General features: G+C 38.3%; 1 protein-coding gene across 2 annotated transcripts in view; it reads left to right on the forward strand.

Moving 5' to 3' along the window:
- SPATA6 (spermatogenesis associated 6) overlaps positions 1-25,661 on the forward strand; it is a 165,338-nt gene that overhangs the window by 23,463 nt on the left and 116,214 nt on the right. For both annotated transcript variants that reach the window (XM_061412053.1, XM_061412054.1), the window contains exons 2-3: positions 4,246-4,383; positions 5,864-5,912. In XM_061412053.1, coding sequence (XP_061268037.1) covers positions 4,246-4,383; positions 5,864-5,912 — 187 coding nt within the window. The remainder of the gene's footprint in view (positions 1-4,245; positions 4,384-5,863; positions 5,913-25,661) is intronic.

The following is a 25,661-nucleotide window of genomic DNA, read 5'->3' on the forward strand; positions in this document are numbered from 1 at the left end:
AATATCATAGCTTGTCAAAGACACCCTGCCTAGCTCATACACACACAGAGACACACAGACACACAGACACACAGATAAGACACACACACACACAAATACACAGTTATCCAGCTTTGCCTTTTAAATGTTTTGATCACTTATTTTTTGCTCCAATTTCAAGCATCCATGATGTTAAATAATAGCTGCTTATTGTTCTTGACAGATGCCTTGCAGGTAAAGGATGTTTGTTGCAACCAAGTTCTGATTCAGGTCAAATAAAGAGAAGCCCTGTGAATGGGGGTTTCCAGAGTACTGTCCGACAGGTCAAATAATGACAGTTCTTTAGGCGTGGGCCTTGGGGTAGCTTTAAATCTGCAGTTCTAATTCCTACAATGCCAGTGGGGCTGCTAATTTTCATAAGAATTTTGGTTTTCAAGGGTGTAGTAGACCTGAGTGGAGGACATTGCGAATAAAGTATGTCAACTGTTTTTCTTGAATAAATGCTCCTTAGATTGTTGCAAACCTCTGGTTAATTTCCAGACCCCTAAAGAGTTGATTTTGACAGTTTTTGTTGACATTCTCACTGCTTTTACAGAGAGTCTGATTGTTTCACATCTGATTTATTTCTTTCTCTCTATGATATAAGTAGAGATATAGAAATATAAATATAGTGATTAGATATTTGAAAGGAAGTTGCTTACATTCAGACACTTTACCACTAAATATTTCAGTGTAAATCCCCTAAGAACAAGGATAAACTTGTTGTCCTATATAAATTATAATTCACCAACATTTATTGGATCATGGAGAAAGCAACGGAGTTCCAGAAAAAACATGTGCTTCACTGATTGAGCTAAAGCCTTTGACTGTGTGGATCATAACAAACTGGAAAGTTCTTTAAGAGATGTCTCCTGAAAAACATCTGTGTGGGTCAAAAAGCAAGTTAGAACCAGACATGGAACAATTGACTGGTTCAAAATTGGGAAAGGAGTGATAATATACAGCAAGGCTGTTAATTTAAATTCTATGCAGAGTTTATCATGCAGAATTCTGGACTGGATAAATCACAAACTGGAATCAAGATTGCTGGGAGAAATATCAGCAACCTCAGATACACCACTCTAATGGCAGAAAGTGATGACGAACTAAAACACTTCTTGAGAGTGAAACGGGAGAGTGAAAAAGCTAGCTTAAAACTCAGCATTCAAGAAACTAAGATCAGACCATCCAGTCCCATCACTTTATGGCAAATAGAAGGGAAAAAAGTAAAAGCAGTGACAGATTTTGTTTTCTTGGGCTCCAAAATCACTGCAGATGGCGACTGTAGCCATGAAAATAAAATATGCTCGCTCCTTGGGAGAAAAACTACGACAAACCTAGATAGCATATTAAAAAGCACAGACACTGCTTTGCTGACAAAGGTCAGTATAGTGAAAGCTATGGTTTTTCCAGTAGTCATGTACAGATGTGGAACTGGACCATAAAGAAGGCTGGGCACCAAAGACTTGATGCTTTTGAGTTGTGATGCTGGAGAAGAATCTTGAGAGTCCCTTGGACTGCAAGGAGATCAAACCAGTCAATCCTAAATGAAATCAAGCCTGTCTATCCATTGGAAAGACTGATGCTGAAGCTCCAGTCCTTTGGCCACCTGCTGCGAGGATCTGACTCATTGGAAAAGACTCTGATGCTGGGAAAGATTGAGAGCAGGAGGAGAAGGGATCAGCAGAAGATGAGATGGTTAGATAGTATTATCAACTCAACAGACATGAATTTGAGCAAATCCCAGGAGATAGTGGAGGACAGAGAAGCCTGGTATGCTACAGGCCATGCTGTTGCAAAGAGGTGGAAATGACTTAGGAACTAAACAACAAAAACAAAAGCAATAATTACCCATATGACTGTTTTAAGTCAACCAGTTTGCTATTTCTTTTCTGTTTGTTCCGTAGGATTGTCTTTAAACCTTCTTGTAATGCCTTCTTTTTGGAATGTTCCATGGTATTCCTTTAAAGAATGGCAGAATTTGTAGAATTGTAGATAAGAAAAAATGTCATGTCTTCTTACATATACAACAAATTGGGAAAACACTCAGCAGTTTCCAGTGAGGATAATTAGAGCTATACTGTGCAGTATAAACTAGTTGCACTAAGTAAGTCATAAATTATAAATGATAAATTAACTTTATAATAATTTTACTTAATTCAGTATATCAAAGTATTATCCTTTCAACATGTAGTTAATATAAAAGTTGTTAATGAGATATTTTGCACTTTTTTTGGTAAAAATTCCTTAAAATATTTTAGAACAAGTCTTCAAAAATCTTCAAAATCTTGTGTTTTATACTAACCATCATCTCAATTTGGAGCAGTCACATCTGTAAGCATAGCAGATATGTAGAAGGACTCTAACAGGTTTCGTTTAAATGAGGCAGTAGAAAATGAAGCTTTCAGACAGAGTGAAATTTCTGAGGACCTTGCTTGATTTTAATAATCAGTAGTGAATTATTAGGACAAAAGTACAAAATAGAATAAGAGGTAGATAGACTCAAAGTAACTGGCATAGAAAATAATTTTAGCTGCTATATAACAAAGGGACATGAAGTGACTCATTTATTGTTTGACTTTAAGTAGTAAATTACCTTGTCTTTATTGGGGGTCTAGAAGGGGACGACAGAGGATGAGATGGCTGGATGGCATCACTGACTCGATGGACATGAGTCTGGGTGAACTCCGGGAGTTGGTGATGGACAGGGAGGCCTGGCGTGCTGTGATTCATGGGGTCGCAAAGAGTCAGACACGACTGAGCGACTGAACTGTTTCCCTACGTAAAAAATTTGAAGCTTTACTAGATTATTTCTAAGTTGCTTTTTAATACTGAGAGTCTGAGTATTTGGATACATTAATGAGGAAATCAGAGTTTCTGTTCTCAGGAGTTTATAGTCAAGTTAAAGAGGTGCTGCTGCTGCTAAGTTGCTTCAGTCGCGTATGACTCTGTGCGACCCCATAGACGGCAGCCCACCAGGCTCCCCCGGCCCTGGGATTTTCCAGGCAAGAACACTGGAGTGGGTTGTCATTTCCTTCTCCAATGCATGAAAGTGAAAAGTGAAAGTGAAGTCACTCAGTTGTGTCCAAGTCTTAGTGACCCCCATGGACTGCAGCTCACCAGGCTCCTCCGTGCATGGGATTTTCCAGGCAAGAGTACTGGAGTGGGTCGCCATTGCCTTCTCCAGTTAAAGAGGTGAGGTGTACCTATTTGATTGATGTGCAGGGAGACAATAATTAGGGCCTTAAAAGAATTGTAAAATGCTATGAGAAGCTACGACTTATTTACTTGAATATAATAAATTCACAACAAATGTTTGAATTAGAGTGAATTCAGTAGTGATAATTGGAAAATCAAGAGAAGTTTTGTGTATTGAGATGGCAGTTAATGAAAGCCTTGGGAGATAGATGTAGGTGAAGAGAAGATAGAATGGAGTAGTAATCCAGATAATGTGGCAAGAAATCCATGTATGTGTTCAGGGAATAATAACACATATACTCTGTAGTTTTAGGAGATATTGAGTAATATAGTTATGTGATAAATTGGATTCAAATCTTAGACAGTCTTCTATATTCTACTAAGGATAGTTGATCACTGGCAATGAAATATGGCAGAAACTGGAAAGACCTTGCTGTGTATGTTTTAGAAACCGTACATCATTGTGTCAATCCTGAGAATAGTTAAGTACAGTTTTATATTTAAAAAATATTTCACAGGCTGGAAACTTTACAATTCATTTGCTTTGGAAGTTTGTCATATTTCTTTTGATGAGGGTGTATATGGGCTGTGACTTACGGCACTACAGGTCAGATTTGTGCTTTGTTTTGGTATCTTCTTGTCTTCTAGTATAGTGCTTTATTTCTGCTGAATCTTTATCCTTTGTGATTAAATGATGCTGAATAAGTTTATGTCAGCATTCTACATAAAGTGGAAGCCTAAGGCTAATTGTTTAAAACTATTAGTGTCTGTCCCAAGAGCCAGTACGTAGAGCTTCAAATGTCGCACAAGTAACCAAGTGGAAAATCATAGATTTCTCAGAGGGATGGAAGTTATAAAGGCATTTCATTTAACTCTGTAAACACTAGAATCTCTCTCTTTTTTTAACCTGTGCCCATTTTTATTAGCTTAGCAGACTAGTGTTTTTATGTAATGTTTGGTAAGTTATTTTAATATGATAGTTTAGGGAATTCATGAAGCAGTCACATTCATCTCTCTAATTTCTTCCAGGTAACTTGCCCAGGAGTGGTGCTGAAAGACAAGGAGGACATCTATCTTAGCATCTGTGTGTTTGGCCAATACAAAAAGACACAATGTGTCCCAGCCAATTTTCCATTGGTCTTCAATGCCAGAATGGTGTTTGAAAAGGTGAGTTCAAATATTCTATCAAAGGTTAACAAATTAAAAAATTAAAGTGGTTCCAAAATTTGAATATGCACTTTAATTGAAAAGATTTATGACTTAAATCTGGAAGCTTGAAAATAAGTATTCCTTATATTATACACTGAATCAGTTACCTCTTTTTCTTGATGTATCAGTTTACTTCTAAAATTGTCTTAGTGGTCTTTATGTAAAAAATAGCACCTTGAATTATAAATACTTATCTTAGAGAGAAAGGGGAGATTTTAATAGGGAAGAATACGTCATATTTTACTTATGGCTGTCTTGTGCTGCTTCTTTCTTTAGATCTCTTTTCTTTTTTTCCCTTGAATCTGATGCTTTTGATTAATTCTTACCAATTGTATTCCTCACCTTTGTTTCCTTTCCGACTTCCCTCCTTCTTTCCTTCCCTTTCTTCCCTTCCTCCTTACTTCCTTTCTTATTTTCCTTTCTCTTCTCCAGGAATAAATACTGAGTACCAGCTCTGTTCTATGTACTATTCTAGGCACTGAATAAATAAGACAAACATTTTCCCCTCTTGGAGCTTTCATTATAATAGGAAAAACAAACAGTAATCAAGTAAATGCATGAGTAATACACTTTTAGACGGTGAGTGTCATGAACTGTGGTGTCGGAGAAGACTCTTGAGAGTCCCTTGGACTGCGAGATCCAACCAGTCCATCCTAAAGGAAATCAGTCCTGAATATTCATTGGAAGGATTGATGTTGAAGCTGAAACTCCAATACTTTGGCCACCTGATGCGAAGAACTGACTCATTTGAAAAGATCCTGATGCTGGGAAAGATTGAAGGTGGGAGGAGAAGGGGACGACAGAGGATGAGATGGTTGAATGGCATCACTGACTCAATGGACATGAGTTTGAGTAAACTCTGGGAGTTGATGATGGACAGGGAGGCTTGGCATGCTGCAGTCCATGGGGGTGCAAAGAATTGAACACGACAGCAACTAAACTGAACTGAGTTGTCATGAAGAGAATAAAGGGAGGGTAAGGGAACAGAGGGATTAAGAGGATTGTCTGTTTTGAAGGTGGTGGTCAGAGAAGGCAATAACATTGAAATTGAGTCTGAATTATGAGGTAGTATTTAAATGTCTAGGGTAGAAGCATTCTAAGCAGAGGAACAGCAAATATAAAGGTGTCTTCTTGGGAATAAGCTTACTGAGCAGGAGGAACAGCAAGAAGGCAAATATGACCATGGTAACAAAGAGAGGACTGCTAGCAGATGAAATTGGAGAGGGAAGCAGAGCCAGCTGTAATTTTTTTTTGTTGGTAAAATCTTGCATGGTGATCATGGGAAACAGAGAAGTGACAATTCTCAATAATGTCAAAAGTTTCTTTGGTTGGGAAAGGAATATTCTGGTAAAGAGAAGGAAAGCACAAAGCCTGTCTCATGTATGTCTTCCTTTTACTTTCTCTTCTCCATCCTTCTTCTCTCTGCCTTCTCTCATAGGTGTTCCCTGAAGCAGTGGACCCTGGAGATGTGGTTGCACAGCTTGAATGTAAGTTTTTAACTCTTAATTCCTGATTCTGAGAGATTTTAGAATTATGATATTTAGTCCTGAGTTAGATAAAAGTCAAAGAGGGTCTAATAAGAACTTGATAAATCTCAAGGTGAGGCCTTTTTTTTTTCCTACTTTTTTTAGAATTTCGGAATATACCTGGAAGCAATAATAAAAAAAAATACATGTGCTGCAGAGATGGGGAATCTTTCCTTTTTCTGGGTTTGATCTGTAAATAACAAAAAGAGTTATTTGAACTTTTTATTGACTAAGATGTTATGGGTTGTTAATGATGTAAGGATTATGATTCGTGTTAAGTGGGATTCTGCCCTGCATACAAAAATCTGTCTTTAACCTCATCGTGTTGCAAGTCAGTTCAGTTCAGTTCAGTCGCTCAGTCATGTCCGACTCTTTGCAACCCCATGAACCTCAGCACGCCAGGCTCCCTGTCCATCACCAACTCCTGGAGTTCACCCAAAGCCATGTCTGTTGAGTCAGTGATGCCATCCAATCATCTCATCCTCTGTCGTCCCCTTCTCCTCCTGCCCTCATTCTTTCCCAGCATCAGGGTCTTTTCAAATGAGTCAGCTCTTTGCATCAGGTGGCCGAAGTATTAGAGTTTCAGCTTTAACATCAAGTCAAGAGAGTAAATAATAGAAGATTAAAGTAATAGTAGCTTAAAATATATATTTGCTTTTGTGTTTTTATTGTACATAGTATATAAATCAATTATTTGAAAGCAACATTTTCAAGGTTGTGGTTAGCAGTAAGTTCCTCAAAGTGCTAGGAACCAACTATAAAAAGATCCAGTTATTTGTGGGAACATCAATGCAAAGTATATTGGGGAGAAGTTATTCAAGTTTTGAATATGAAGTGAAAAGCTCTGTTACTTATCTTTGTAATCAGAAAGGGATTAGGAATTACCAGATTGGTCTAATGTATAACTGTGGCTCAAAACACCAACGATATTGAGCCTCATCAGTGTCAGCTGTCCCTTCCATGGGGTTTGCACCCCACTGGGAGTCTGGCAATATAGAAACATTGCAACTTGGCACCATGCTAGAATCTGGACATATGGATAGAAATAGGGCTGGTTCATTTCTACCCTTGGAAATCCTTCTCCAGGAGATCTTTCCTACACAGGGATCAAACCCAGATCTCCTACATTGCAGGCAGATTCTTTGCCATTTGAGCCACCAGGTGCTAGTGGGTAAATGGCTTATAATTTTTTTGAACATCTTGTTCAGTATCTGATAAACTGTACATCTCAGAAAATATGAAGATAATTATTTCTCTCATCATGCTGAAATTTTGTTAAACATAATTATTTTTCTCTTTGATTTGAAATTTAGGAACTCTAAGAAGGGTACTTGATGATTATTATTATCTGGAATCTTTCTTGCCTTGATTTCCCTGATTCAATTTTGCTGTTAAGTCTCTTCTCTTGTCACTGATATTCTACTTTTTGGTATCTTTCTCAAATTCATGTTTGTCCGTCCTGTCTTTAAATATTGGCATTCTTCTGGCTTTACTTCCGTGGTCTCTCTTTACTTAGTTTCTACTCTTCTCCTTATATGATATTCTCCAAGCACTTGGCTTCATGTTTTACCTGTCTTTTGTTTTTAACCTGTCTTCTGATGACTTCACGAGAGTCTTTATCCCTGACCTCTCTGGTGAGCTTTGGGCTCCTTTTTCTCTTATTTTCTTCTCAGTTTTGCAACTTTTTGTTGTGTCCTAACCTTACTGATATGAAAATTAAAACCATACTAAAAGTAGAAAGGATGGAGTGCTGAAATCCCATAATACCTATCAGCTTTAATAGTTTTTGACATTTGCCTATTGTACTGTATGTTAACCCTTGAAAGGTTGTTGCTGAACCACGAAAGACGCTGGGATTCTTGGCCTTCGGAGGAGAAGAATTCAATCCGGAGCCAGAGACAAGGCTTGATCACTCAGAGCTTTTGTGTAATAAAGTTTTATTAAAGTATAAAAGAGATAGAGAAAGCTTCTGGCACAGTTATCAGAAGTGGGACAGAGAGTGCCCCCCTTGCTAGTGTTAGCAATGGAATTATATACCTTTTAATTAGTTATTACAATGAATCAAAAGAATGTCTGGAGTTTGTGAAAATTTTACCAGACCCACTCCCACAATTTACATTTTATGATAACAAGATTAGAATTTAACAATAGAAAGATACTACCAGACCTACTCCCATAATATACATTCTAAACTATCAAGACTAGTCAGAACATTTTCAGGAAGGAGAAACTATCCTCAAGCAGGATACATTGTTGTTGTATAATCCCTAGTACAGAGTTTAAACTGAGTTGTGTAATTGACTAAGACTAAGAAGGCAATCATAAGGGATTTGATTTAGGTCATACCTGAATGGTCTAGTGGTTTTCCCTACTTTCTTCAATTTAAGTCTGAATTTGGTAATAAAGAGTTCATGATCTGAGCCACAGTCAGCTCCCGGTCTTGTTTTTGTTGACTGTATAGAGCTTCTCCATCTTTGGCTGAAAAGAACATAATCAGTCTGATTTCAGTGTTGACCATCTAGGGATGTCCACGTGTAGAGTCTTCTCTTATGTTGTTGGAAGAGGGTGTTTGCTATGACCAGTGCATTTTCTTGGCAAAACTCTATTAGTCTTTGCCCTGCTTCATTCCGTATTCCAAGGCCAAATTTGCCTGTTATTCCAGGTGTTTCTTGACTTCCTACTTTTGCATTCCAGTCCCCTATAAAGAAAAGGACATCTTTTTTGGGTGTTAGTTCTAAAAGGTCTTGTAGGTCTTCATAGAACCGTTCAACTTCAGCTTCTTCAGCATTACTGGTTGGGGCATAGACTTGGATTACTGTGATATTAAATGGTTTGCCTTGGAAACGAACAGAGATCATTCTGTCGTTTTTGAGATTGCATCCAAGTACTGCATTATGGACTCTTTTGTTGACCATGATGGCTACTCCATTTCTTCTGAGGGATTCCTGTCCGCAGTAGTAGATATAATGGTCATCTGAGTTAAATTCACCCATTCCAGTCCATTTCAGTTCGCTGATTCCTAGAATGTTGACATTCACTCTTGCCGTCTCTTGTTTGACCACTTGCAATTTGCCTTGATTTGTGGACCTGACATTCCAGGTTCCTATGCAATATTGCTCTTTATAGCATCAGACCTTGCTTCTATCACCAGTCGCACCCACAACTGGGTATTGTTTTTGCTTTGGCTCCATCCCTTCATTCTTTCTGGAGTTATTTCCCCACTGATCTCCAGTAGCATATTGGGCACCTACTGACCTGGGGAGTTCCTCTTTCAGTATCCTATCATTTTGCCTTTTCATACTGTTCATGGGGTTCTCAAGGCAATAATACTGAAGTGGTTTGCCATTCCCTTCTGCAGTGGACCACATTCTGTCAGGTCTCTCCACCATGACCCGCCCATCTTGGGTGGCCCCACAGGGCATAGCTTAGTTTCATTGTGTTAGACAAGGCTGTGTAGGGAAAAACCAGTAGACCATTCAGATATGACCTAAATCAAATCCCTTATGATTATACAGTGGAAGTGAGAAATAGATTTAAGGGACTAGATCTGATAAACAGAGTGCCTGATGAACCATGGACAGAGGTTCATGACATTGACAAGAGACAGGGATCAAGACCATCCCCAAGAAAAAGAAATGCAAAAAAGCAAAATGGCTGTCTGAGGAGGCCTTACAAATAGCTGTGAAAAGAAGAGAAGCGAAAAGCAAAGGAGAAAAAGAAAGATATAAGCATCTGAAGGCAGAGTTCCAAAGAATAGCAAGGAGAGATAAGAAAGCCTTCCTCAGCAATCAGTGCAAAGAAATAGAGGAAAACAATAGAATGGGAAAGACTAGAGATCTCTTCAAGAAAAGTAGAGATATCAAGGGAACATTTCATGCAAAGATGGGCTTGATAAAGGACAGAAATGGTATGGACCTAACAGAAGCAGAAGATACTAAGAAGAGGTGGCAAGAATGCACAGAACTGTACAAAAAAGATCTTCATGACCCAGATAATCACGATGATGTGATCACTCACCTAGGGCCAGACATCCTGGAATGTGAAGTCAAGTGGGCCTTAGAAAGCATGACTATGACAAAGCTAGTGGAGGTGATGGAATTCCAGTTGAGCTCTTTCAAATCCTGAAAGATGATGCTGTGAAAGTGCAGCACTCAATATGCCAGCAAATTTGGAAAACTCAGCAGTGGCCACAGGCCTGGAAAAGGTCAGTTTTCATTCCAATCCCAAAGAAAAGCAATGCCAAAGAATGCTCAAACTACCGCACAATTGCACTCATGTCACATGGTAGTAAAGTAATGCTCAAAATTCTCCAAGCCAGGCTTCAGCAATACGTGAACCGTGAACTTGCTGATGTTCAAGCTGGTTTTAGAAAAGGCAAAGGAACCAGAGATCAAATTGCCAACATCCGCTGGATCATGAAAAAAGCAAGAGATTCCAGAAAAACATGTATTTCTGCTTTATTGACTATGCCAAAGCCTTTGACTGTGTGGATCACAATACTGTGGAAAATTCTGAAAGAGATGGGAATACCAGACCACCTGACCTGCCTCTTGAGAAATCTGTATGCAGGTCAGGAAGCAACAGTTAGAACTGGACATGGAACAACAGACTGGCTCCAAATAGGAAAAGGAGTACGTCAAGACTGTATATTGTCACCCTGCTTATTTAACTTATATGCAGAGTACATCATGAGAAACGCTGGACTAGAGGAAGCACAAACTGGAATCAAGATTTCTGGAAGAAATATCAATAACCTCAGATATGCAGATGACACCACCCTTATGGCAGAAAGTGAAGAGGAACTAAAAAGCCTCTTGATGAAAGTGAAAGAGAAGAGTGAAAAAGTTGGCTTAAAGCTCAACATTCAGAAAACGAAGATCATGGCATCTGGTCCCATCACTTCATGGCAAATAGATGGGGAAACAGTGGAAACAGACTTTATTTTTCGGGGCTCCAAAATCACTGCAGATGGTGACTGCAGCCATGAAATTAAAAGATACTTACTCCTTGGAAGGAAAGTTATGACCAACCTAGATAGCATATTCAAAAGCAGAGACATTACTTTGCCAACAAAGGTCCATCTAGTCAAGGCTATGATTTTTCCACTGGTCATGTATGGATGTGAGAGTGAGACTGTGAAGAAGGCTCATGCTTTTGAACTGTGGTGTTGGCAAAGACTCTTCAGAGTCCCTCGGACCGCAAGGAGATCCAACCAGTCCATTCTGAAGGAGATCAGCCCTGGGATTTTTTTGGAAGGAAAGATGCTAAAGCTGAAACTCCAGTAGTTTGGCCACCTCATGCAAAAAGTTGACTCATTGGATAAGACTCTGATGCTGGGAGGGACTGGGGGCAGGAGGAGAAGGGGACAACAGAGGATGAGATGGCTGTATGGCATCACTGAGTCGATGGATGTGAGTTTGAGTGAACTCCGGTTGGTGATGGACAGGGAGGCCTGGCGTGCTACGATTCATGGGTTCGCAAAGAGTCGGACATGACTGAGCAACTGAAGTGAACTGAAGAAGGCAATGGCAACCCACTCCAGTACTCTTGCCTTCAAAATCCCATGGACGGAGGAGCCTGGTAGCCTGCAGTCCATGGAGTCAGGAAGAGTTGGACACAACTGAGCGACTTCATTTTGACTTTTCACTTTCATGCATTTGAGAAGGAAATGGCAATCCACTCCAGTGTTCTTGCCTGGAGAAGCCCAGGGACCACGGAGCCTGGTTGGCTGTGGTCTATGTTGTCTCACAGAGTTGGACATGACTGAAGTGACTTAGCAGCAGCAGCAAGAAATGTAGACAAAAAAAGTTTGTCCTTTCCTCCTCCTTGAGAATTCCAGACCCCATCTCCACTTTGAGAGGCCCAGACCCCTTTCTCCTCCTTGGGGACCCTGGACTTCTTATCAATCTGCCTAGGAATTGACTCTCTCACCCTGACACTTAAAGAAAAGTTGGAATATTTAAAAGAAAATACATACATTATTTCATTGCAAATATTCTGGCATGACTTCTAATTGATAGTTGTTTTTTTTTTTTAAATAAAACCTCTATACTGGTATCATACCTAACAAAATTAGTAATAGTTCCCTGTTAACATCAAATATTTAGTCATTGTGCAAATTTCTCCAGTTGTCATCAAAATGTCTTTATACAGTTGTTTTGTTAAAATCAGGATCCCATTGGTTCATATTCTGTTTATGGCTATTTAGCTCTTAGGTTTATTTTTTTCTGTAATAGTATCTCTCACTTTCCCCCCGCCCCCCCTAATGCTTGAGTTTTTTAGAAAAATCAAGTTCTTTAGTATAGCCTATAGTTTGGATTTGGTTGATTGCTTCCTTAAAGTGTTGTTTAGCTTATTCATCACTTGTATTATGTAAACGGATAATTAGAGCTAAAGGTTTTGTTTAATTCGTGCCTATTTTATTTTCTTATGGGCAAGAGTGTTATGTAAACTGATTAGACCTAAAGGTTTGGTTCAATTCAGGCTTCTTTTTTTTCCCCCTAGAAGAATCCTTCATAATTGGTGTTCTGTACTTATTACATCATATCAGGTGGCATATAATATCTGATTGTCTTAAGTTTGGTGATATTAAGATTGATCTTTTTTGCTTCAGGCAGTATCAGCCTGATGTTATTCCATAATAAATTTCCTCTACAGTCTTTCATCTGATAGCTTTAGTATTCCTTGATACCCATGTTTTCATTAGCAGTTACCAAATGTGGTTTTTCTAATATTGTCTTTTTTCTGTGTTTGTTAGCTGGAATTCTTCTATTAAAATATCTCCCTCATCAGCAATGTGGTTGGTGGTTTAGTCGCTAAGTTGTGTCTGACTCTTGTGACCCAATGGACTGTAGCCCACCAGCTCTTCTGTCCATGGGATTCCTGGCAAGATTATTGGAGTGGGTTGCCATTCCTTCTCCATATCAACAAGGTAGTGAGCTTGAAATACTGTTCTTATATGAAAAGTGGGGTCATCTCTCCTTTCCTTCCTTAACAGCTATAGTGAGGTATAACTTACATATCACAAAATTTACCCATTGTAAATGTAGTTAAGTGATTTCTAGAAAATGTATATAGTTGTGAGCTATCACCACAATCCAGTTTAGAATATTCTATCACCTCATATTTCCTAATGCCTATTTGTATTCAGTTTCTATGTGTACTTCAGTCCCAACAACACTGATCTATTTTCTATCTTTGTATATTTTTCTTTCCTAGAAATTTTATTTAAATGGATTTATATAATATGTTGTCTTTTGTGTCTGACTTCTTTTACTTGGAATAATGTTTTTGAGGTTTATCCGTGTTGTTCTACATTTAGTAGTTCATTCCTTTTTGTTGATGAATGATACTCTATTCATAGAACTTTTTTTCCCTTTCCATTCACTATTTGACGGATGTTTGGATTCTTTCGGTTTTTGACTATTATGAGCAATTTGCTATGAGTATATGGATGCATGCTGGGTTGTATGCTAAGTATATGTTTAACTTAAACTCTCAGCCTGTATTCTAAAGTTGAGTGTGTGCATGCTGAGTCACTTCAGTCATGTCCGACTCTTTGCAACCCTAAGGACTGTAGCCCGCCAGGCTCCTCTGTCCATGGGGTTCTCCAGAAAAGAATACTGGAGTGGCTTGCCATACCCTCCTCCAGAATATCTTCCCAACCCATGGACCAAACCTGTGTCTCTTGTGTCTCCTGCATTGGCAGATGTGTTCTTTACCACTAGCCCCACCCGAGAAGCCCTTTCTAAAGTTACTGTACCATTTTACATTCCCACCAGCAAAGTATGAACATGTTCCATATCATCCCCAAGATTTGATAATGTTAGTCTTTTTGGAATATAGTCATTCTGATGGATGTGTAGTGATTTCCCGTGTTTTTAATTTGCATTTTAATACTCTTGAGCATCCTTTATATACCTTTTCTTGTAAAATGCTTATTCAAATATTTTATCCATTTTGAACTGGGTAGTTTGTCTTCTTATCAAGTTTTTTTTTTTCTTTTTAAACATATTCTAAATATAAGTCTTTTATCAGATATAAGATTGGTAAATACTTCATCCTATTTTAATTTTTTCATTCTTTTAATGGTGTCTTCTTATGGCTCAGGGTAAAGAATCTGCCTGAAATGCAGGAGACCTGGGTTTGATCCTTGGATTAGGAATATCCTCTGGAGAAGAGAATAGCAACTCACTCCAGTATTCCTGCCTGGAAAAGCCCATGGACAGAGGAGCCTGGTGGGCTGCAGTCCATGGGGTTGCAAAGAGTTGAACACAACTGAGCGACTAACACTTTTCACTTTCTGAAGAACAAAGGAAGTCCACGTTAACAACTTTTTTTTTCCTTTAATGGGATCATATGTTTGGTGAAATGTTTGCCTTACCAAGGTCACAAAAATTTTCCCGTTTCTTCTACAAAGTTTATACTTTTTTCTTTACATATATGCCTGTGGTCCATTATGAGTTAATTTTTCTGTGTACGGTGAGAGGTAAGGATCTGTTTTTGTTTTTTGTTTTGGTGGATTGTGCAAATGCTCAAGGATATCCAAGGACCCTCTTAAATTGGGCATTCTGATGAATGGTCAGATCCTTGAGTAACCTCAGACAGAGTGCTTAGAAAAGTCTTGGCACACAGGAAACACTTAAAATATCCTTGCTTATTTTTATTGGTAGTGTGTTATTACTCTTTATTATTTGGGAACTGCCACATTCTATTCATACCATATCTGAACCTGTAAGGAGCCTCTAGAGGCCCAGAACCACATTAAGTCTCTGGTGAAATATATATTTATAATACATAAATACAAAGTAATATATGAGGGCCAGTGACATTAAAAGCCATATAGGGTGATTTTGCATTCATAGAAAAGGCAGTCTCCTTAGGGAAATGGTTTTAATTCTGGAATTTACCAGAATAAAATTATAGTTATGATGAAAGCTATTTGTTGGGAGCCATTTTTAGGTAAGAAAGAGAATGAAAAGTTTGCTACCATGTAGACTTCTCTATTGAAACTGAATTTTCATCCTTTCTCATTGAAGGTTTGTAGGTTCTCTTCTGTAGATACACACACTCTCTCTCTCTTACATAGCACACACTGTGTCTCTCACACACACAATGCACTTGAACCTTGGACAACACAGATTTGAGTTGCACAGGTCCACTTATACACAGATTTTTTCTATAGTAAATACTACAGTGCATGGTCTTTGGTTGGTTGACTCCATGGATGCTGAACCACAGATTAGGAGGAACTACAGATACGGACTGTGGCTCAGATCATGAACTCCTTATTGCCAAATTCATGCTTAAATTGAAGAAAGTAGGGAAAACCACTAGACCATTCAGGTATGACCTAAATCAAATCCCTTATGATTATACAGTGCAAGTGAGAAATAGATTTAAGGGACTAGATCTGATAGACAGAGTGCCTGATGAACTATGGATGGAGGTTTGTGACATTGTACAGGAGACAGGGATCAAGACCATCCCCAAGAAAAAGAAATACAAAAAAGCAAAATGGCTGTCTGGGGAGGCCTTACAAATAGCTGTGAAAAGAAGAGAAGTGAAAAGCAAAGGAGAAAAGGAAAGATATAAGCATCTGAAGGCAGAGTTCCAAAGAATAGCAAGGAGAGATAAGAAGGCCTTCCTCAGCAATCAATGCAAAGAAATAGAGGAAAACAACAGAATGGGAAGGACTAGAGATCTCTTCAAGAAAATTAGAGATACCAAGGGAACATTTCATGCAAAGCTCAATAAAGAACAGAAATGGTATGGACCTAACAGAAACAGAAGATACTAAGAAGAGGTGACAAGAATGCACAGAAGAACTGTACAAAAAAGATCTTCACAAGCCAGATAATCATGATGGTGTGATCACTCACCGAGAGCCAGATATCCTGAATGTGAAGTCTAGTGGGCCTTAGAAAGCATCACTACAAACAAAGCTAGTGGAGGTGATGGAATTCCAGTTGAGCTCTTTCAAATCCTGAAAGATGATGCTGTGAAAGTGCTGCACTCAATATGCCAGCAAATTTGGAAAACTCAGCAGTGGCCACAGGACTGGAAAAGGTCAGTTTTCATTCCGATCCCAGTGAAAGGCAATGCCAAAGAATGCTCAAACTACCACACAATTGCACTCATGTCACATGCTAGTAAAGTAATGCTCAAAATTCTCCAAGCCAGGCTTCAGCAATACGTGAAGCATGAACTTCCAGAAGTTCAAGCTGGTTTTAGAAAAGGCAGAGAAACCAGAGATCAAATTGCCAACATCCACTGGATCATGGAAAAAGCAAGAGAGTTCCAGAAAAACATCTATTTCTGCTTTATTGACTATGCCAAAGCCTTTGACTGTGTGGATCACGATAAACTGTGGAAAATTCTGAAAGAGATGGGAATACCAGACCACCTGACCTGGCTCTTGAGAAACCTATATGCAGGTCAGGAAGCAACAGTTAGAACTGGACATGGAACAACAGACTGGTTCCAAATAGGAAAAGGAGTATATCAAGGCTATATATTGTCACCCTGCTTATTTAACTTCTATGCAGAGTACATCATGAGAAACGCTGGGCTGGATGAAGCACAAGCTGGAATCAAGATTTCTGGAAGAAATATCAATAACCTCAGATATGCAGATGACACCACCCTTATGGCAGAAAGTGAAGAGGAACTAAAGAGCCTCTTCATGAAAGTAAAAGAGGAGAGTGAAAAAGTTGGCTTAAAGCTCACCTTTCAGAACACTAAGATCATGGCATCCAGTCCCATCACTTCATGGCAAATAGATGGGGAAACAAATAAACAGACTTTATTTTTCGGGGCTCCAATATCACTGCAGATGGTGATTGCAGCCATGAAATTAAAAGACGCTTACTCCTTGGAAGGAAAGTTATGGTCAACCTAGATAGCATATTAAGAAGCATAGACATTACTTGCCAACAAAGGTCCATCTAGTCAAGGCTATGGTTTTTCCAGTGGTCGTGTATGGATCTGAGAGTTGGACTGTGAAGAAAGCTGAGCACCGAAGAATTGATGCTTTTGAACTGTGGTGTTGGAGAAGACTCTTGAGAGTCCCATGGACTGCAAGGATATCCAAGCAGTCCATTCTAAAACAGATCAGTCCTAGGTGTTCATTGGAAGGACTGATGCTGAAGCTGAAACTCCAATACTTTGGCCACCTCATGCAAAGAGATGACTCATTGGAAAAGACCCTGATGCTGGGAGGGATTGGGGGCAGGAGGAGAAGGGGATGACAGAGGATGAGATGGCTGGATGGCATCACTGACTCGATGGACATGAGTTTGAGTAAACTCTGGGAGTTGGTGATGGACAGGGAGTCCTGGTGTGCTGCGATTCATGGGCTCGCAAAGAGTCGGATAGGACTGAGCGACTCAACTGAACTGAACTGAACAGATATGGAGGAACCACTTACACGGAGAAACCAATATGGAGGGCTGACTGTAAGCTGTATGTGGATTTTTGCAGAGAAAATGGGCACCCCTGGCCCTCACATTGTTCAAGGGTGAGCTACATACTGCCACAAATATACGGCCTTCAAAGCTCTTCTTGCAGATGTGGGTATTGCTTGCTCCCTCTCTTCTCTCCAGTCCTTCCTCAAATTTATCATCATAATGAGAGATCTTTTCTCATCCAAGTATTTAATAATGGCATCGCCTTTTGGTCATTATCTCCATCTCTATCCCGTTGTCTTTAAGGTTATCCTATCTTCTAGCAGGATACTTTGCGCATAAGAGAGTGTTTTTAGTATTTCCACTAAGACAACAGCTGTGAAAAGGGTACTGCTCAGGGTAAATAGGGATGGAGATAGTCCTCCTGTTTTTCTTCTTAGCACTGATACATTATTTTTTATTTTTTCTCTCATCAGAATGATAGTTTCATAAGAGCATTGACTTTTCCTTTTTTGTGGCTGCTGTGTGCATATGACAATACCTGATACATACTAGATGTTTAATGTTCAAAGGAGTTAAATAAAATACCATAAATATCATATAACTGCCTCTCATTACTCTTTTCATGAGTGCTGGAACTGTGCAATTGAAGGATACCTGTTCGTACTATAATCCTTTGATTAGGAAATATATTTTGTATTTGAAAATTTGTAATATATTAATAACTACCTTGGTATCATACCCTTCAACGTTTGGATAAAGAGAAGATAAGATCTTTATTTTTATTGCAGTAGATTACTAGCTGTCCCTATTGTTTTCTCTTGCCTATAGGGAAAAATAGCAGTTTCATTATAGCCCCTGCTTTATCGCTTCTGAGATTTGCTGCTTGTTTTGTGTCTGCAGTATTTAAAATGCTTTCACGTGAAGATTTGAAGCCTGAGAATAAATCCTTCAGTGTCTGTGAGTGAGAGACTCCCTGCCTCAGTCATCAGGAGAGCTTGTAGGACTCAGGATTCATATTTTAAATCCATGATGGCAAATGCATTCCCACCAATTGCCCTTGTAGTTAAAGCGGATAAATAGACATTTATTGGAAATTGTTATAGCGATTACTCTTGTTGGTACAAAGGATTAATGGTATTCTGGCACTGTCTCTTAAGAAGTTTACTATAGCTTTTGACTTGCCGCACATGACTAAGATTTCTGGAATACTGTAGTACATTTACTTTGTAACTCACACTGAAAGTACATGTAAAAATTTGAATTTTTACAGAGAAAGAAGGTAAATTGTCATTACTTAGTTATAAGATAAAAAAACAACAGTAAAATGGGACTAATTATATGTTCCAATAATTGGAACTTACTATTTGGTTTCCAGGAACATTAGTTCTGTAAAAGCTTTTTCTTTAGTAATTTAAAGTCTTTCTTTAAAAAAATTTTTTTTGTAGAAGGATAATTGCTTTATAGAATTTTGTTGTTTTCCGTCAAACCTCAACATGAATCAGCCATCAGTTCAGTTCAGTTCAGTCGCTCAGTCGTGTCTGACTTTTTGCGAGCCCATGAATCGCAGCACACCAGGCCTCCCTGTCCCTCCCAACTCCCGGAGTTTACTCAAACTCATGTCCATTGAGTCGGTGATGCCATCCAGCCATCTCATCCTCTGTCGTCCCCTTCTCCTCCTGCCCCCAATCCCTCCCAGCATCAGGGTCTTTTCCAATGAGTCAACTCTTTGCATGAGGTGGCGTTTCAGCCTCAGCATCAGTCCTTCCAATGAACACCTAGGACTGGTCTCCTTTAGGATGGACTGGTTGGACCTCCTTGCAGTCCAAGGGACTCGCAAGAGTCCTCTCCAGCACCACAGTTCAAAAGCATCAATTCTTCAGCGCTCAGCCTTCTTTACAGTCCAACTCTCAGATCCATCCATGACCACTGGAAAAACCATAGCCTTGACTAGATGGACTTTTGTTGGCAAAGTAATATCTCTGCTTTTTAATATGCTATCTAGGTTGACCATGACTTTCCTTCCAAGGAGTAAGCATCTTTTAATTTCATGGCTGTAATCACCAAATGCAGTGATTTTGGAGCTCCCCAAAATAAAGTGACACTGTTTCCACTGTTTCTCCATCTATTTGCCATGAAGTGATGGGACCAGATGCCATGATCTTAGTTTTCTGAATGTTGAGCTTTAAGCCAACTTTTTCACTCTTCTCTTTCACTTTCATCCATAGGTATACATATATCCTCTCCCTTTTGAACCTCCCTCCCATCTCCCTCCCCATCCCACCCCTCTAGGTTGATGCACAGCCCTGGTTTAAGTTTCCTGAGCCATACAACAAATTCCCATTGGCTATCTATTTTATGTATGTTAATGGAAGTTTCCATGTTACTCTTTCCATACATTTCACCCTCCCCTCCCTTCTCCCCATGTCTATAAGTCTATTCTCTATGTCTGTTTCTCTACTGCTGCCCTGTAAATAAATTCTTCAGTACCATTTTTCTGGATTCCGTATATATGTGTAAGAATACAATGTTTATCTTTCTCTTTATGACTCACTTCACTCTGTATAATAGGTTTTAGGTTCATCCACCTCATCAAAACTGACTCAAATACGTTCCTTTTTATGGCTGAGTAATATTTCATTGTGCATTTGTACCACAACTTCTTTATCCATTCATCTGTTGATGGACATCTAGGTTATTTCCATGCTCTAGCTATTGTAAATAGTGCTTCAATGAATAATGGGATACATGTGTCTTTTTATTCCTAGTTTTTAAAGGAATCTCCATACTGTCTTCCATAGTGGCTGTATCAGTTTGTATTCCCACCAACAGTGCAAGAGCATTCCCTTTTCTCCACACCCTCTCCAGCATTTATTGTTTGTAGACTTTTTGATGATGGCCATTCTGACCAGTGTGAGGTGATATCTCATTGTAGTTTTTATTTGTATTTCTCTAATAATGAGTGATGTTGAGCATCTTTTCATGTGTTTGTTAGCCATCTGTGTGTCTTCTTTGGAGAAATGTCTATTTAGGTCTTTCCCCCACTTTTTGATAGTATTATTTGTTTTTCTGATATTGAGTTCTATGAGCTGCTTGTATATTTTGGAAATTAATCGTTTGTCAGTTGTTTTATTTGCTATTATTTTCTCCCATTCTGAGGGTTGTCTTTTCACCTTGCTTAAAGTTTCTTTGCAGTGCAAAAGCTTTTAAGTTTAATCAGGTCTCACTTGATTACTTTTGTTTTTATTTCCGTTACTCTAGGAGGTAGGTCATAGACGATCTTGCTTTGTTTTATGTCGGAGTGTTCTGCCTATGTTTTTGTCTAACAATTTCATAGTTTTTGGTCTTACATTTAGGTCTTTAATCCATTTTGAGTTTATCTTTGTGTATGGTGTTAGGAAGTGTTCTAATTTCATTCTTTTACATGTAGCTGTCCAGTTTTCCCAGCACCATTTATTGAAGAGGCTGTCTTTGCCCCATTGTATATTCTTGCCTCCTTTGTCAGAAATGAGGTACCCATGGGTGGATGGGTTTATTTCTGGGCTTTCTGTCTTGTTCCAATGGTCTGTATTTCTGTTTTTGTGTCAGTAACATACTGCCTTGATGACTGTAGCTTTGAAATACAATCTGAAGTCAGGAAGATTGATTCCTCCAGCTCCATTCTTCTTTCTCAAGACTGCTTTGGTTATCTGGGGTCTTTTGTATTTCCATATGAATTGTGAAATTTTTTGCTCTAGTTCTGTGAAAAATACCATTGGTAATTTGACAGGGATCACATTGAATCTGTAGATTGCATTTGGTAGTATAGTCATTTTTACAATATTGATTCTTCCTACCAGGAACATGGAATATCTCTCCATCTGTTTATGTTATCTTTGATTTCTTTCATCACTGTCTTATAATTTTATGTGTACAGTTCTTTTGTCTCCTTAGGTAAGTTTATTCCTAGGTATTTAATTCTTTTTGTTGCAGTGGTGAATGGGATTGATTCCTTAATTTCTCTTTCTGATTTTTCATTGTTAGTATATAGAAATGCAGGTGATTTCTGTGTATTGATTTTATATCCTGCAACTTTGCTAAATTCACTCATTAGCTCTAGTAATTTTCTGATACTATCTTTAGGGTTTTCTATGTACAGTATCATGTCATCTGCAAACAGTGAGAGCTTTACTACTTCTTTTCTGATCTGGATTCCTTTTATTTCTTTTTCTTCTCTGATTGCTGTAGCTACGACATCCAAAACTATGTTGAATAATAGTGGTGCAAGTGGACACCCTTGTCTTGTTCCTCATCTTAGGGGGAATGCTTTCAGTTTTTCACCATTGAGAATAATGTTTGCTGTAGACTTATCATATATGGCCTTTACTATGTGAAGGTAGGTTCCTTCTATGCCTACTTTTTGAAGAGTTTATTCATAAATGGGTGCTAAATTTTGTCAAAGGATATTTCTGCATCTATTGAGATTATCATATGGTTTTTACCTTTCAGTTTGTTAATATGGTGTACCACATTGATTTGCATATATTGAAGAATCCTTGCATTCCTGGAATAAACCCAACTCAATCATGGCATCTGAGCTTTTGATGTGTTGCTGAATTCTGTTTGCTAACATTTTGTTGAGCATTTTTGCATCTGTGTTCATCAGTGATATTGGACTATAGTTTTCTTTTTTTGTGTTGTCTTTGTCTGGTTTTTGTATCAGGTTAATTGGCCTTGTAGAATGAGTTTGGAAGTGTTCCTTCCTCTGTAATTTTTTGAAAGAGTTTTAGAAGGATAAGTATTAGCTCTTCTCTAAATGTTTGATAGAGTTCTCCTGTGAAGCCATCTGGTCCTGGACTTTCATATTTTGGGAGATTTTTGAACACAGCTTCAATTTCAGTGCTTATAATTGAGTTGTTCATAATTTCTCTTTTTTCCTGGTTCAGTTTTGGAAGATTGAACTTTTCTAAGAATCTGTCCATTTCTTCCAGGTTATCCATTTTATTGCCATATAGTTGTTCATAATAGTCTCTTATAATCCTTTGTATTTCTGCATTGTTTTTTGTTACCTCTCCTTTTTCATTTCTAATTTTGTTGATTTGATTCTTCCCTCTTTTTTTCTTGATGAGTCTGGCTTGTCAATTTTGTTTATTTTTATAAAGATTTGTCAATTTTGTTTATCTTCTCAAAGAACCCACTTTTAATTTCATTAATCTTTACTATTGTTTCTTTCATTTCTTTTTCATTTATTTCTGCTCAAATCTTTACGATTTGTTTCTTTCTACAACCTTGAAACCTGGGAAAAAGAGACCTCAAACACAATAAGATTTTAAAAAATAGTGAAAAGGTAGAGAAATACTACACAAAGGAAGGAACAAACTAGAAACACAGAAGTCCAAGTAAATGAAGAAGAAATAGGCAAACTACCTAAAAAAGAATTCAAAATAATTATAGTAAAGATGATCAAAAACCTTGAAAACAAAATGGAGAAAATGCAAGAATCAATTAACAAAGACCTAGAGGAATTAGAGAATAAGCATACCTAGACAACACAATTATTGAAATGAAAAGTACTCTAGAAGGAATCAATAGCAGAATATCTGAAGCAGAAGAATGAATCAGTGAGCTGGAAGATAAAATGGTGGAAATAACTTCTCAAGAGCACAATAAAGTAAAAAGAATGAAAAGAACCGAGGATAGTTGCAGAGATCTCTGGGACAATATCAAATGCACCAATATTTGAATTATAGGGGTCCCAGATGAAGAAGAGAAGAAGAAAGGGTATGAGAAAATTTTTGAAGAGATTATAGTTGAAGATTTCCCCAACATGGAAAAGGAAATAGTCGAATCCAAGAGGCACAAAGAGTGCTATACAGGATAAACCCAAGGAGAAACATGCCAAGACACATATTAATCAAACTAACAAAGACTAAACACAAAGAAAGAATATTAAAAGCAGCAAGGGAGAAGCAACAAGTAACATTCAAGGGAAACCCCATATGCTTAACAGCTGATCTTTCAGCCGAAACTCTGCAGGCCAGAAAGGAATAGCAGGATACATTTGAAGTACCAAAAGGGAAAAATCTATAACCAAGATTACTGTAGCCAGCAAAGATCTCATTCAAAATTGATGGAGAAATAAAAAGCTTTTCAGACAAGCAAAAGTTAAGAGAATTCCATACCACCAAACCAGCTTTACAACAAATGTTAAAGGGACGTATATAGTCAAGAAATAGAAGAGAAGAAAAAAGATCTACAAAATCAACCCCAAACAATTAAAATGGCAATAGGAACATCCAGTTCCAGTTCCAGTTCAGTTGCTCAGTCGTGTCCAACTCTTTGCGGCCCCATGAACCACAGCACACCAGGCCTCCTTGTCCATCACCAACTCCTGGAGTCCACCCAAACCCATGTCCATTGAGTTGGTGGTGCCATTCAACCATCTTATCCTCTGTCGTTCCCTTCTCCTCCTGCCCTCAATTTTTCCCAGAGGTGCCACTAATTACTAAGTCTATTGGGGTTCCTCTAGGATGGAGATTTCAGTGTGAACTTTATTGTAGGGTGATTTCTTGAGCTATTTTATTGGAAATTATGTCAGCATCTTTTAATGTCTTTTCTCTTCAGCAGATCGTATTCAGTAGAAAAATCATTTACATATTTCTCCTGGAAGCTATATACTTGATGACCTGTTTTTAGAACCTTGTGGTGTAAGGACCTATAGTAAAATCTCATTACATAGCTGAGATTCTTAATCTACCTGTTTTCATTTGTACTTGCTGTTTCCATGACAGTGAGGACAACAGTGACTATTACTGTTACTTCTTTTTCTCTTCCTCCTAACCCTCTTCTTCCCTCTGCTTCTCCTTTCTCTAAAAAACTTTCAATTCGTCTCCCCTTACCCTCCTGTTCTAACTCTTTAGAGAATAACTCCCTCTCATGTGTCTGAGAATGGGTAAGGGCAGTTTCCTAGCAGTAAGTTAGAAGAAGGATATGGGGTAGACTGTTTCTGAAATTTTCAGTTATTTCTCTGGGTTTAGCTCCACTGATTTTGTCATTGCCAAAGGTACACTGTACCACCAATTGCTCCAATTGCTATGTTTTTTAGGAGTTCTTTAGTATAAAAAAGCTTGCTTCTAAGCTTTTCTCTCTATTGGCTTAAGGTTCTTTCTTTAGGCTGTTAACTCAGTTACCACTTTTGTTCAAATTTTTTTCTCTTTAGTTTTGTCATTGTGAGTTGGTGTGTATGTGTGTGTTTAATTCCTTTATTCATTTAGTGAGAGTTCAGAAAGGAACTATATGCATACATTTAACCTGCTATCTCTAACAGTAGCTGACTGAAATATTACAGTATGACCACCTGTGTAAGTGCAACCTAGGTCAAGAATTAGAACATTGCCAAATTTCAGAAAACCTACCTTATACTCTCTAACCTCTATTCAGTATCACAGTAATCGAAGTCTATGCCCCAACCAGTAATGCTGAAGAAGCTGAACGGTTCTATGAAGACCTATAAGACCTTCTAGAATTAACACCCAAAAAAGATGTCCTTTTCATTATAGGGGACTGGAATGCAAAAGTAGGATATCAAGAAACACCTGGCCTTGGAGTACAGAATGAAGCAGGGCAAACACTAATAGAGTTCTGCCAAGAGAATGCACTGGTCATAGCAAACACCCTCTTCCAACAATACAAGAGAAGACTACACATGGACACCGACAGATGTTCAACACTGAAATCATATTGATTATATTTTTTGCAGCCAAAGATGGAGAAGCTCTATACAGTCAGCAAAAATAAGACTGGGAGCTGACTGTGGCTCAGATCATGAACTCCTTATTGTCAAATTTAGACTTAAATTGAAGTAGGGAAAATCACTAGACTACTCAGGTATGATCTAAATCAAATCCCAATGATTATTCAGTGAAAGTGAGAAATAGATTAAAGGGACTAGATCTGATAAAGACTGCCTGATGAACAATGGATGGAGGTTCCTGACATTGTACAGTAGACAGGGATCAAGACCATCCCCAAGAAAAAGAAATGCAAAAAAGCAAAATGGCTGTCTGAGGAGGCCTTACAAATAGCCATGAAAAGAAGGGAAGCGAAAAGCAAAACAGAAAAGGAAAGATATACCCATTTGAATGCAGAGTTCCAAAGAATAGCAAGGATAGATAAGAAAGCCTTCCTCAGTGATCAGTGCAAAGAAATAGACGAAACAATAGAATGGGAAAGTCTAGAGATCTATTCAAGAAAATTAGAGATACCAAGGGAACATTTCATGCAAAGATGGGCACAATAAAGGACAGAAATGGTATGGACCTAACAG

This window comes from Bos javanicus, chromosome 3 (assembly GCF_032452875.1).
Source record: "Bos javanicus breed banteng chromosome 3, ARS-OSU_banteng_1.0, whole genome shotgun sequence".
NCBI lineage: Eukaryota > Metazoa > Chordata > Mammalia > Artiodactyla > Bovidae > Bos > Bos javanicus.